Below are 14355 nucleotides of genomic sequence, written 5' to 3'. Positions count from 1 at the left end.
CTTGAGTGGCTTTTCCACAGGTCTGGGAGATCCTGCATACTTCTATGTCACCTTTGTGTTCCTGTTAAATGGGGCGATGATGAGTCTGTTCTTTATTTATGGAACATATCTAAGGTAATCGAGCCTAGATTAAACACCTCAGTCAGAGGAGACCGCTTCAATCGATACAGAAGAAAGTGGATCTTTAAGAAGTTTCGTTTTGATTCCAAATGGTTGAATCCTCACAGTCTTGTTTCAAAAACGAAATCATAACATGCACTTTCTTTTTTGGCTGTTCTTGTAGTGGCAGTCGACTGGGTGGCACTGTTACAGTTTTGTGTTTCTTCTTTAACCATGGAGAGGTAAAGCGGATGTTTTCTTAAGCATGTGTAGATAGTGTTTTATTTCACCACAGTTTCCTAGAATTTAGAGCTTCATCTCTGTTTTGAACCGTTGAATCCCAGAGTACTCGGGTCATGTGGACGCCACCTCTGAGAGAGAGCTTCTCCTACCCCTTCCTGGTTCTGCAGATGCTTCTGCTCACATACATCCTCCGGTAATTTGCTTTCTTCCCACGTTTGGTGTATTCATAGCAATTTCATGTTTATATTAAATCTTTCAGGTTCACATTCACTCTTTATATTTTGTACTTTGAGATGGCTTAAAGGGATAGTTCACCCAAAAATTATCACGATTTACTCACCCTCAAGCCATCCTAGGTGTATATGACTGTTTGTGTAGGCTGTCTCGCGGAAGCAAGTTGTTAGTTTATAATGATTTAAATATGGGTTTTTGTCAGAAAAAGATCCATGGCTTCACTTTAGAAGGCCTTTATTAACCCCCCTATCTTTTTATGATGGATGGATGCACTTTTTTTGGACTTCAAAATCAGGAGCTCCATTCACTACCATTATAAAGCTTGGAAGAGCTGGGATATTTTATAATATAGCTCAGATTGCATTCGTCTGAAAGAAGATAGACATGTACACCTAGAATGGCTTGAGGGTGAGGAAATCATGGGATATTTTTCATTTTTGGGTGAACTATCCCGTTAAGATCTTTTAGATGTTATGCAGTCACTTGAAGGGATAGTTCACCCAAAAATGAAAATTTGATGTTTATCTGCTTACCCCCAGCGCATCCAAGATGTAGGTGTCTTTGTTTCTTCAGTAGAACACAAATGATGATTTTTAACTGCAACCGCTGCCGTCTGTCAGTGGTATAATGCAAGTCAGCGGGAACTTGGACTATAAGAGTAAATAAAACACGACAGACAAATCCAAATTAAACCCTGCGGCTCGTGACGACACATTGATGTCTTAAGACACGAAACGATCGGTTTGTGCGAGAAACCGAACAGTATTTATATCATTTTTTACCTCTAATACACCACTATGTCCAACTGCATTCATCAATCGATTCGTTTTGTCTGATCGCGTTCTGACAGCGGCAGTGATGTCTCGCACATATGCTTCAATGAGAGCGAGACATCACTGCCGCTGTCAGAGCGCGATCAGACCAAACGAATCGAGTGATGAATGCCGTTGGACATAGTGGGTTTAATTTGGACTTGTCTAAACAAGTTTTATTTACTGTTATTGTAGAAGTTCCCATCCACTAGCATTATTTGACTGACAAACAGCAAAGGTTGGAGTTAAAAATCATCATTTGTGTTCTACTGAAGAAACAAAGACACCTACATCTTGGATGCTCTGGGGGTAAGCAGATAAACATCAAATTTTCATTTTTGGGTGAACTATCCCTTTAAGACTTTTAAACAATATTTATGTGTGTTTTTCCTCTAACCTATCTGCTTTTACTTTGTTTCCAACCCATGTAATTTAATGCTGCGAATGTGTTGATATCTACTTTACCACTATACATACAGATTTGGATTATTCTATACAATTAAGATCTATCTTATTGGATATTTTTGATTTTGGAAGGACAAGGAACCCAAGCAAGCATACCATGATGGCTTTGGGAATTTCCAATGTTTTCTTCATGCTGCCGTGGCAGTTTGCTCAATTTGTCTTACTTACCCAGGTGAGTGATGGAAGAGACGACAAGATCATAAGCATGCCAAACTAAATGCTTGTGTCTAAATGCTGATATTTGGAGGTAGTACAGGCAAGCAGCCAAATGTAACATTTCTGCAACCTTTCATCTTTGAACATCCCTTTGAAATTGAAACTAATGCATTTTCAGGATTTTTGATGAATAGAAAGTTCAAAAGAACAGCATTTGTTTGAAATGGAAAACATTTGTAAAATAAATGTTTTACTGATTTTACATTTGATAAAATGAACGCATCCTTGGTGAATAAAAGTATTAATTTCTTTTTCAAAAGCAATACCTTACTGATCCTAAACTTTTGAACGGTATGTTTCATTAAATAAATGTGTACAGTTCACCTCCAGAGTCAGACTCATTTGTAATCATATTTTTGCCTGAGGAAAACTGTCTGTAGATAAGTTTAACATGATTGCATGCCTCAGGAATATCCTGTTTTAATTTCAACTTTTATGAGAAAATTGTTTTGTAACAAGATAGTAAAGGATGCTATGACAATATTGTTTGTGTTTCACAGGTTGCATCCCTTTTTGCTTCATATATCCTGGGATATTTGAGCCCGTCAAAAATGCAGTCAGTCTTAGTGACACATATGGTAATGTAATCTAGACTTTATTGATGGAGCCACAGTATTGCTCATGTTGTCCTTCTGATTCACTGATGAACTGACTGCTTCTCACAGATCTCCTTGGCCGTCTGTTTTCTTCTGATGTTCGGGAACTCGATGCTGCTGACGTCCTTCTACGCCTCTTCACTGGTTTCTATCTGGGTGAGTTGGACAGTGTGAGGTCTCATTACTGTATTCACACCCATACTTGCTCAGGATAGATGATTTCTAAGGACACCAGAAGCCGATATGTTTGTGAAATGATTGCTGATATGATATGAATGTTGTCTTCCAGAGAACATGCAAAGGCAAATAGTGCCATAGCCTAACTGAATAAATAACCATGATTAAAAGGTTAGTTCACCCAAAAATTAAAATTCTGTCATTATTTTACTCACCCTCATGTCGTTCCAAATCTGTAAAGCTTTTGTTCATCTTCAAAATACAAATGAAGATATTTTAATGAAATTTGAGAGATTTCTGTCCCTCCATTGACAGTCTACACAACTACCACATTGACTCTTCAAAAAGTTCATAGAGAGATTGTTAAACTAATCCAATATGAACTGAGTGGTTTAGTCCAAATTTTCTGAAGAGACTCAATCGCTTTATATGATGAACAAATTTAATTTAGGCTTTCATTCACTCATAAACATTAATCATTTTTGTGTATTACGCAGTAAATATTGCGGTAAAATTCTCTGTTTTTACCGTTATTTCTATTCCTTATGTTCTATTTTTATTATTATTCTTTATGTAAAGCACTTTGAATTACCATTGTGTATGAAATGTGCTATACAAATAAAATTGCCTTGCCTTGCAGCACATTTGAGCTTCCGGAAGAGGTATGTTCTTTCGCATCGAGCAGGTTCAGTTGAGCTTCTGTTTGTTTGCTGATCAGTGTGTATACGTGAATAAAAGCCTAAATTCAATCTGTTCATCATATAAAGCGATTGAGTCCCTTCAGAAAATGTAGACTAAACTGCTTGATTTATATGGATTAGTTTTACAATCTCAGTGAACTTTTTGAAGCGACAAAGTGGTAGTTGCGTGGACTGTCAGTGGAGGGACAGAAATCTCTGATTTAATTTAAAATGTCTTCATATGTGTTTTGAACATTAAAAAGTCTTGCAGGTTTGGAACAACATGTGGGTGAGTTATTGATGACTTTTTTTTTTTTTTTTTGGGGTGAACCCTTTAAAGTACAAAGTGCATCCAAATAGATGACTTCAAACACAAATATGCTGTGAGGAAACACATCAGCTTTACTGGTTGGTCTACTTTCATTTCAGGGGGTTATTGCATTGAGAGACCGTTTGGTTGGTACATTTAAACCTGGAATCTTCACATGGGTAAGAGCACATCCATTGTTGGCTGATGCATCAATAAAAATGTGCCTGACTTACACAAAATTGACTAAACAAAAACAATTGTGTTGTTGTTAGGTCATGCAGTGTCTTGCATGGGTGGTCTCCACTGTCATTCTGAAGTTCATGCTGTCTGTGATCTTTGGGGCATCAGATGATGTGAGTAAATGAGAGCAGTGCTGTGTGTTTTTCTCTTGCTGTGAATATCAGTTAGCTTTAGCTTGGGGGGGGGTCCGTCCTTTAAACAGTTCACAGGGATTTTGACATTTTCGTTTTGTTTTGCATAGATGCAAACTCCTCACATTTCAGTGAGAACTCACTTTTTTGAGATTAAAATATGTCACCAATGGGATTTGCATAGATCCAATGAGAAAGTGTTTTTATGGGGAGGGGGGTACTTGTGAACTTACAAGGGTAAATAAAGTACTGGTTGTTTCAGTAAGTACCGTACAGTGTTTCCTCTACTCTTTACTTTAAAATTACTATGTCTATAATGGGTAATTTATGTATTTGAGGTCTGAGATGTGGCAAACAGTATTGTCATCTAATCAGCCAATATTGTCTTAAATATCCTGCATAGCACTTCGTCTTTATAACGAGATTTTAACCAAATGTTGATTTTGGTCAAATGTTGCAACAATGTTTATTTTTTTCATGAAAAATTACAGTTTTGGACATATAGGGTAATAAAAAATAACTACAAATGAGCATGTAAAGCAAATAAAGCAAAAAAAAAAAAGAAAAGTGCCCTGCCCTGCGCAATGTTCTCACCTTTTTTCCCCTTACCTGTTTGCATCCCTGGTTTTGAAATAGGCCCACATCAGCAGTCTGATCAAATCCAAGTTCACAAGCTACAAAGACTTTGACACAATGATGTACACGTGTGCAGCTGAGTTTGACTTCATTGAAGCAGAGGTGGGTGATGTGATCTATTTTCAGTCATCAGATACCCCTTTAAGCTTTTTTCATTGTAATGAATGTGTTTTCAGACACTCATTCGGTACATCAAAACCATGCTGCTTCCAGTTAACGTGCTGATAGTGGGTTTTATTGCTGGAAGGGTGAGTTGTTTTCATTTAGATAATGGATGGTTTCTTTCTACTAAGTTTTGTTATGTGTGCCCTGCTTTTATCTATTTGCCGCAGTAGTCTAAGTTTACAGTTTCCCATCAGTTTTCCAAGTTTATCAGTTAGTTTAGTGTTAAGCTTTTTAAGAAAAAGGAAACTATACTAAAACTCCCTCCATATGCTTCCTCCTTTTGCTTCCTGAGGACAGACTATACAGGACATTATTATATTCCTCAGAAATGAAAAGACAGAGAAGTCAGAGGATGATGAAACAGAGCAGTAAGTATTCTATGTGGGTTTTTATTTGATTTTTCAGATGAATCTACAGCACTTTATTGGCATGATTATTTTGGACATAAATGGTGACAACAACTAAAAATAGGGGAAATGTGGCAGAAAAGGGAAAAAAAAGAACGACAATATTCAGTAAAATAAAAGATTTTATTCTTTTCCATTTATGCACACAAAGGCTGCATTTATCTGATCAAAAATACAGTAAAAACTGTAATATTGTGAAATATTGTTATAGTATTCGCTATACAAATAAATTTGAATTGAATTGAATTGAATTATAGTTTACAGTAACTGTTTTCTTTTTTTAAGATATAATTTATTCCTGTGATGGCAAAGCTGAATTTTCAGCATCATTACTCCAATCTTCAGTGTCACATGATCCTTCAGAAATCATTCTAATATGCTAATTTGCTGCTCAGGAAACATTTTTATTATTAAGTGTTGAAAACAGTTGTGCTGCTTTTTTTGTGGAAACTGTGGTACATTTGTTTAGGATTCTTTGAATATTAAATTATGAAGAACAGAATTTATTTGAGATAGAAATCTTTTGTAACATCATAAATGTCTTTACTATCACCTTAACCTTTCTTCCAAGAAGTTTTACTGAAGCCAAACATTTAAACAGTAGTGTATATTTTACATTGGACTGTTTCTTTGGATAATAATGCCTATTGTCCCTTCTAAACTTTTCCCTTCAATATTTTTTTCTTCTCTGTCTCTCAGAACCCAGTTGTTGGCAAAAGGAGTGGTAAGATAGGTTTTATGATTCTAATTGTTTTTTGTTTTTGTTTTTTACCAAAATGATATACCAAAAATGTGTAATAATATATAATGACTCAAGGCTGTATTTATGTTGTCACGACTGTTGTTTTTCTAGCTGGTGTACCACAGTCTGCAGCTAGTGGCGTTTGCAGTCCTGGCTGTGCTCATCATGAGACTGAAGCTCTTCCTCACTCCACACATGTGCATCATGTCCTGTTTAATCTGCTCCAGACAGGTGACCCGACCATTCACGCTCTATCAGCAACTTACTCCAAACTATTTAGAATGCAACAAAGCTGATTTTGGGCAAAAACTTTTAAATGTAAAATGCTGTTGGACTCACTAATGTTTTGATTTCCTTGGCTCTTCATCTGTAGCTGTTTGGTTGGATAGGAGAGAAGTTTAAACTCCAGATGACAGTTGTAGGAATATTGTCCATCATGGCAGTCCAAGGATTTGCCAACCTGCAGAGTCAGTGGGGCATTATAGGAGAATTCAGTAACTTTCCTCAAGAAGAGCTCTTGGAGTGGATCAAGGACAACACAAGCCCTAGTGAGAAACTCCTGTCTTTTGGATTTACTTTTAATTGTGCAAAATGAAACATCTCATTTAATGTGAACAATTTGACTCCTGTATCCATGCAATATTCCTGTAGATACTGTGTTTGCTGGTGCTATGCCCACCATGGCAAGTGTGAAACTGTCCACAGGCAGAGCCATAGTGAATCACCCACACTATGAAGACGCAGGTTTGAGGTAGACACGATTTGACATGCATTTCTCTATTGAATTACTTATACTATTATTAGATTCTTATGAAATTGTTCTCAGTGTAAAGTGTTTGATTTCATTTTGTCCTTATTATTCAGAGAAAGAACAAAAATGGTATATGCCATGTACAGCCGAAAACCAGCTGAGGAAGTAAAGCGAAACTTAATAAAGCTGCAGGTGGACTATTTCATCTTAGAGGACTCATGGTGCACCAGACGCTCCAAGTAAATGACTCATACTTTGAGTTACTACCACTGAGTTTGTCAGTTTCTTATGGAAGCTTGTTTCTACTGAGCCCCACATGTGACATGTGGGAAAAGATTATATTGTGGCCACATATTAAGTTGTGGAAACTGAAACATTTTGTCCGCATGTCGTGCGGGGCTCTGTATATTTCTGCCAGGGAATGGAGGGAAAAAAAAGTAATTGTGACTTTTTATTTCAGGATTTTGACTTTTTTTTTTTTTGTAATTAGTTTATATCGCAATTTGGACTTTATAACTCACAACTGTGTATATCTCACGAGTCAGAGAAATTAAGTCAGAGAAGGAAGTCTGAGGAAAGAGGAAGTCGGAGAAAGGATGTCGGACGTCAGAGAAATTAAGTCAGAGACAGTGTTGGAAGTTGGAGAAACGAAGTCAGAAATTTTATTGGAAGTCAGAAATGAAGTTGCAACTCTGAGAAATGAAGTTGGATGTTGGAGAAACAAAGTCAGAGAAATGGTTGGAGAAACATTGACAAAAGTTGGAAAAACAGTCGGAGAGACGACAGAAGTTGGAGAGAAAAGTCGGAGAAACGATGACTGAAGTCGGAGGAACATAGTCGGAGAAACGATGATGGAAGTCGGAGAAACCAAGTCGATGATGAAAGTCGGAGAAGCGATGACGGAAGTCGGAAAAACAAAATTGGAGAAACCAAATCGGAAGTCGGAGAAACCTAGTCGGAGATACGATGATGGAAGTCGAAAAAACATAGTCAAAGAAACGATGACTGAAGTCGAAGAAACGATGACGGAAGTCGGAGAAACAAAGTCGGAGAGACAATGACGGAAGTTGAAAAAACAAAGTAGGAGAGAGTTGGAGAAACAATGACAGAAGTCGGAGAAACGAAGTCCGATGTCAGAGAAACGATGACGGAAGTCAGAGAAATAAAGTTGGCGAAACGATGACGGAAGTTGGAAAAACAAAATCGGAAAAACGATGACGGAAGTTGGATAAAGTCGGAGAAACAAAGTCGGAGAAACGATGATGGAAGTCGGAGAAACAAAGTCAGAGAAATGATGACGGAAGTCGGAGAAACCAAGTTGGAGAAACCAATTCGGAAGTCGGAGAAACAATGACGGAAGTCGGAGAAATAAAGTCGGTGAGACAACGGAAGTTGGAGAAACGATGACGGAAGTCGGAGAAATGAAGTTGGATGTCGGCGATATGAAGTCGCAACTCAGTTAAATGAAGTTGCAACTCAGAGAAATTTAGTCTGAGAAATTGTCACAACTCCGGAGAAATGAAGTTGGATGTTGGAGAAACGAAGTCGGAAGTAGGAGAAGATGCTGTCTATCATGGCAGTAGAAATTGGAGAAATTAAGTCAGAGAAACGATGTTGGAAGTATATTCATATGATGTTGCAAGTCAGACTTTTTCCTCAGAATTGTGAGATGTAAACACATTTGTGAAAAAAAAAAAAAAAAAAAAGAATTGTAAGGGGGAAAAATCACAATCACAATTACTTTTTTTTTTTTTTTTTTTTTTTTTTTTTTTCCTGTGGCAGAAACTAGCCTTTTATGTCTTCATGTATCTCACACGTTTTTTTTTTTTCTTCATCTCCAGGCCCGGCTGCAGCATGCCTGAGATCTGGGATGTGGAGGACAGCCAAAATGCAGGAAAAGTGCCACTTTGCACTCTCATGTCGAGGGATTCTCGTCCTCACTTCTCCACTGTCTTTCACAACAACATTTACAAAGTCCTTCGAGTTCCCAAAACAGTGAGAGATATGAGATAACAGCAGTTTTTCCTTCAGCTTTACTGTTTTCTGTCTTTGATACATGTGTATATACACAGCAATGATTATTTTTGTAAAAGTCAGTTCTGTTTTTCTTGAGACCTGCTTCTGCCACTTTGGTGTCCGTTTTGTTTTGATAAACTGTATGAAATGTTTAAACCGTGGTGAATCAGGTGATTCACCACAGAGAGTCAAGTGTTGAATCATCCCTTTTCCCTTAACCATCTGCTCACATGCTTGTTGAAATGTATTTATTTTGTCTGAATGACTGTGATTTTTGCCATCAGTGGTGCTGCTGTTTGCTGGTTGCGTATGGTCCAGAGTATTGTTTACCTAAATCATTTCACTCTGTGCATAAAATATTTTATTTAAACTCTTAGTATTTTCAACCTCTGAAGTTTCGTGAAACCCTTTTTGTGTAAAGTTTTAAAATTTACATTTGTTTTGGGCAGATGCTCTTACCAAAGTGACCTACAAGACAATTATATGTATAGTTTAAGGGAGGATTAAAATAGTCTACAGCAGGGTTGGAGAACGTCAGTCCTGCAGAGTTTTGCTTTAACCCTAATCAAACACACCTAAACAATCTAATCAAGGTCTGAAGGGTTACTATGAAGCTACAGGCCGGTGAGTTTTTAATCAGGCTTGGAGCCGAACTCTGCAGGACTGTGGCTCTCCAGGACTGGAGCTTGCAACCCCTGGTCTATAGTGTTCTTTTTGTTGTTGTCGTTGTTTTTAAGTCTACCAATTCAGTTTTATTAGTCATCTGCTTGTTACTCTTTTTGTTACTTTTAGATTTTGTGTGTGAAAATCATGGTCAGTGTTATTTACTAGAGAAGCTATCTTGTGAAATAGTATTTTTATCTTATGTTTTAAAAATGTTGTCAAGCTCAGCTGTATTTTCATTTGGATCATGTCAGTGTCACTTTCTCTTTCTCTACTGAGGTTTACCAGTGTTCAGAAGTCTGCGAGTGTTGTGCTCCTTTCCCATCTGTCAGGGAAATGCAAGTGTCAGGAAATGGCAACAGTTTTTATCCCAATTGTCTTTCCTGATATCATTGGATAATAATAGTTCTTTAAAATCAAGATGATGGACTGTAATCACTGCCATAGAGTTATTAAAGGTATAAATTTGTAGCATATTGTCCATTGTAATTCAAGTGTCCTTTACATTTTATTTGACATGCTTGTGAACGGTTTAAGAACTCATGTTCTCTTTTTTTTTATTTTTTTATTTTTATTTTTTTTATATCTAATGTGAGTTACTGAACATTTTGTATTTCCCTAATTAAATGTTTTATTTTAATCCTTCATTGTGTCTTTGTTGTTTGTATAAATATTAAGGCACTAAGTATTTGTTTTAATCAACTCGACTGGACAATGTGGCCTGTTTATTTAGCTAGTGAAGTAGTCCACCGTTCTTTTTGTTTGTAAATTGCTATCGAGAGCAGACATATCTTCCATTTTCTTTGAATTGTCCCTATTTAGAGAAAGATTATTTGGCTAGTCACTTACAGAAGTCCAGTCTTTGGTACATATTTGTGTGTGTGTGTGTGTGTGTGTGTATATATATATATATATATATATATATATAATAGTCAAAAGTATTGGGACACCCCTCCAAATCATTGAATTCAGGTGTATAAAATCAAGCACTAGGCATGCAGACTGCTTTTACAAACATTTGTGAAAGAATGGGTCGATCTCAGGAGCTCTGTGAATTCAAGCGTGGTGCCATGATAGGTTGCCACCTGTGCAATAAGTCCATTTGTGAAATTTCCTCACTACTAAATATTCCATGGTCAACTGTTAGTGGTATCAAAACAAAGTGGAAGCAATTGGGAACAACAGCAACTCACGTAAAGCAAGGCCATGTAAAAACACAGAGCAGGGTCAGTGCATGCTTAGGTGCACAGTGCGAAGAAGTCACCAACTTTCTGTAGAGTCAATAGCTACAGACCTCCAAACTTCATGTGGCCTTCAGATTAGCTCAAGAACAGTACGCCGAGAGCTTCATGGAGTGGGTTTCTATGGACGAGCAGCTTTTGGACAATTTGGAACAGTTTGGCCCCTTGCTGTTCCAACATGACTGCGCACCAGTGCACAAAGCAAGGTCCATAAAGACATGGATGAGCGAGTTTGGTGTGGAGGAACTTGACTGACCTGACCTCAACCCAATAGAACAGCTTTGGGATGAATTAGAGCGGAGACTGTGAGCCAGGCCTTCTCGCCAACATCACTGCCTGACCTCACAAATGCGCTTCTAGAAGAATGGTCAAAAATTCCCATAAACGCACTCCTAAACCTTGTGGAAAGCCTTCCCATAAGAGTTGAAGCTGTAATAGCTGCAAAGGGTGTGCCAACTCCATATTAAACCCTACGGATTAAGAATGGGATGTCACGGCATCCCCCTTGTTAAAAAAAATGACCCCCTCTGTAATGCTACCATCCCCTTTAGATTAACAGTGTTATGTATTATGTAAATCTTATCATGTAAACAAAATTTTAAAATTCTCTGTATGATAATTAACATTATAACAGCGATTGACCAATCAGAACTCAGAAGTCCCTTTCAAGGAAAGTCTGTTCACTCTGCGGCCATATTTTGCAACGCCTCCGGGCAGCTATTTCAGGCATCCAAGACCAAGTCCTATCTATTTGAATGGGGGAATCCTGAAATCTCAAAAACTGCTTGGCTAACTCAATTAAATAACATATTTCAAATCAGCAACAAAATCTATATAGAACTGTCCCATAAATGTTGTTTCTTATGAGGAAATTAAAGTGGGCTGAATCCAAGCATCTCTAAAAGTTTTTTAGAATAGTTATAGAATAATTTAGCATCCTTCTGAAGTCATTGATTAGCCTATATTTATTTATTTATTGTAGACTTTATTATTTATTGAAGTAAACATTTTGCTGAAATATCCACAACATATAAGATTTACGGTTTAGCTGTTAATCAGATGCACGTGAAAGTTGTGTTCGTTACTATAGCAACAGTAGAATCTGGGTGCAGTGTGTTTCAGAATCTGACAATCATTGTAAAAAGAACTTTTATGTCAAGATGATGAAAGACTATGCAAGCCATAAAATGTAATGGAAATCAATATAGAAAAAAAAAAATAATTTATGGCCTTAAGAACCTAACTCGTGATCATGAGAAAACAAAATAGAAAAAAAATAATTATAATCCATGGCCTTTTAAGGCTTCCATAATAAACTACAATGATCGTATGAATCTCAGCAATGGTGACAACAAAATATTCAGACAAGATCAACTCTGGACATCACAGAAAGCTACTAAAAGACAAAAACCACAGCAAAAAAGAAAAGCAAATAGTTAGAATTAAAGAAAATAATAGAACAATTCAGCTGCATAATTTATTCATGCTGTGATGCATGCTGGGAGTTTTGTACTATTACGAGATTTCAATGATGGTTGGTTTTGTTCGGTTACAAGATTTCAATGACGGTCGGTTTTGTTCAGTTACGACATTTCAATGACGGTCGGTTTTGTTCAGTTACAAGATTTCAATGACGGTTTTGTTTGGTTACGAGATTTCAATGACGGTTGGTTTTGTTCGGTTACAAGATTTCAATGACGGTCGGTTTTGTTCAGTTACGAAATTTCAATGACGGTTGGTTTTGTTCGGTTATGAGATTTCAATGACAGTCGGTTTTGTTCCTTTACAAGATCTCAATGGTTGAAGGGCTTTGTATTGTTATGAGATCTCAATGACGGATAGTTTTATTCCATTATGAGATTTCAATGACAGTCGAGTTCGAAAGGATTCACACTGTTGGTTTCCACTTTGAGATTTCAAACTGTTGGTTTTGTTCAGTTACGAGATTTCTATGATGGTCAGTTTTGTTTGGTTACGAGACCTTAATGATGGCCAGTTTTGTTTCTTTGTTCTTTTACGATATTTCAAAGACATTTGATTTTGTTTCGTTACAAGATTTAATTGATGCTCGGTTTTGTTCCTTTAGTAGATATCAATAGTGACAGTTTAAGTGACAGTTGGATTTGTTCAGTTACGAGATTTCAATCACTGTCAGTTATCAATGACTGTCGGTTTTCTTCTGTTACAAGATTTCAAAGATAGTCTGTTTTGTTTCTTTACGAGATCTCAGTGATGGTCAGTTTTATTCCATTATGAGATTTCAATGACAGTCGAGTTTGAAAGGATTCACACTGTTGGTTTTCTTTTGACTTCAATGACGAATGTATTCAAATGTATTTTTGATCAAATAAATGCAGGCTTGATGAGCATAAGAGACTTCTTTCAAAAACACTAAAAATAGTAATGATAAAAAGAGAGTGCTTCCATGTAAGTTGTAAGAACTAAAAGTACTATATCATTTGTGATGTGTGATCTAACTAACTTCATGGTATGTGATATAATGTAGGGATTATTTTTGCCCCAGGGTTACACCCCTTATTTTCTGGGGTTTATTTTAACCCTTTATTCAGTACAGTTTATAGCAACTGTACTGGGTGGTATGTGATGTGCTGTATGGACTATTTTACACCCTTTATGCAGTACAGCTTATTGCAACTGTACTGGGGCATTAGGACCCACTGGCCTCTCTAACACCTCTTCCCGCAGCTACCCAATCTCACAGGATGTCTCCCATCCAGATAGAGATCGGGCTCAATACCGCATAGCTTCAGTGGGTGTGCAGGTGAAAGCTTCAGGTTGATCACTGCAGGGCTTCTTAGACATCGTTCCAACCATAGATCCTCTTATGTAGAAATATAAATCTCAATCTCAAAGATTTCACATCTGAAAGAGAGGCGTACGCTCGTTTTCTGTGTGTACGTTTATTCTATTAATCACATGTACGCACATCTGAGAAATGATCGTAAGATCAATTTTAGGATAGTTTCTATGTAACATTTTAAAAATGACGCCACGTCACGTGCCTCAGATCATCATACCACTCGTGGCAGATGTGGGCCGGATTTGGGCCGACAGTTGCTATCTGAGGAGTGTCATTTGGAAATCATTTATAATTGAGTTATTTTAATTAAAAATATGTTGATTAAACACTTCAGTGCCCTCCCAAGGCACCATTTTGGGTAGCCTATATAAAGGGATGGATTGTGTGTGTGTGTGTGTGTGTGTGTGTGTGTGTGTGTGAGAGAGCGAGAGAGAGAGAGAGAGAGAGAGAGAGAGAGAGAGTCTGGTGGTCACTCATCCAATACTACAATAACATAAATAATTTAATGAATAATGCCTATTTTACTACTCTTTAAATCAATCAATAAAAACGTTCAAGGTACAGTAGCCCCGATTTTTTTTTTTGTACTCATCTGAATTTATTTAAAAAGTTACATAGTGAAAGTGTAGCATTAAGACTAAGTGATCCAGGAAAATATCAAAAATAAACAACGAACACACACGGTAGATTTAAGACAACAGAAACAGTTA

The 14355-nt window shown here is 37.0% G+C and overlaps 1 protein-coding gene across 2 annotated transcripts in view; it reads left to right on the top strand.

Annotated features, from left to right (window-relative positions):
- The window catches only part of dpy19l1l (dpy-19-like 1, like (H. sapiens)), a 34703-nt gene extending 24475 nt beyond the window's left edge, over positions 1-10228 (top strand). For both annotated transcript variants that reach the window (XM_048152845.1, XM_048152844.1), the window contains exons 6-22: positions 21-114; positions 284-341; positions 444-535; positions 1926-2025; positions 2570-2647; positions 2735-2821; positions 3952-4011; positions 4105-4185; positions 4840-4941; positions 5016-5087; positions 5302-5372; positions 6111-6135; positions 6265-6384; positions 6527-6701; positions 6805-6904; positions 7018-7143; positions 8746-10228. In XM_048152845.1, coding sequence (XP_048008802.1) covers positions 21-114; positions 284-341; positions 444-535; positions 1926-2025; positions 2570-2647; positions 2735-2821; positions 3952-4011; positions 4105-4185; positions 4840-4941; positions 5016-5087; positions 5302-5372; positions 6111-6135; positions 6265-6384; positions 6527-6701; positions 6805-6904; positions 7018-7143; positions 8746-8917 — 1613 coding nt within the window. In that variant the 3' untranslated portion in view covers positions 8918-10228. The remainder of the gene's footprint in view (positions 1-20; positions 115-283; positions 342-443; positions 536-1925; positions 2026-2569; positions 2648-2734; positions 2822-3951; positions 4012-4104; positions 4186-4839; positions 4942-5015; positions 5088-5301; positions 5373-6110; positions 6136-6264; positions 6385-6526; positions 6702-6804; positions 6905-7017; positions 7144-8745) is intronic.
- Positions 10229-14355: the final 4127 nt, after the last annotated feature.

Source organism: Megalobrama amblycephala, linkage group LG13 (genome assembly GCF_018812025.1).
Source record: "Megalobrama amblycephala isolate DHTTF-2021 linkage group LG13, ASM1881202v1, whole genome shotgun sequence".
NCBI classification, from domain to species: domain Eukaryota; kingdom Metazoa; phylum Chordata; class Actinopteri; order Cypriniformes; family Xenocyprididae; genus Megalobrama; species Megalobrama amblycephala.
Note: the sequence above shows the minus strand (reverse complement) of the source record. Positions and strands in the feature narration are given on the sequence as shown.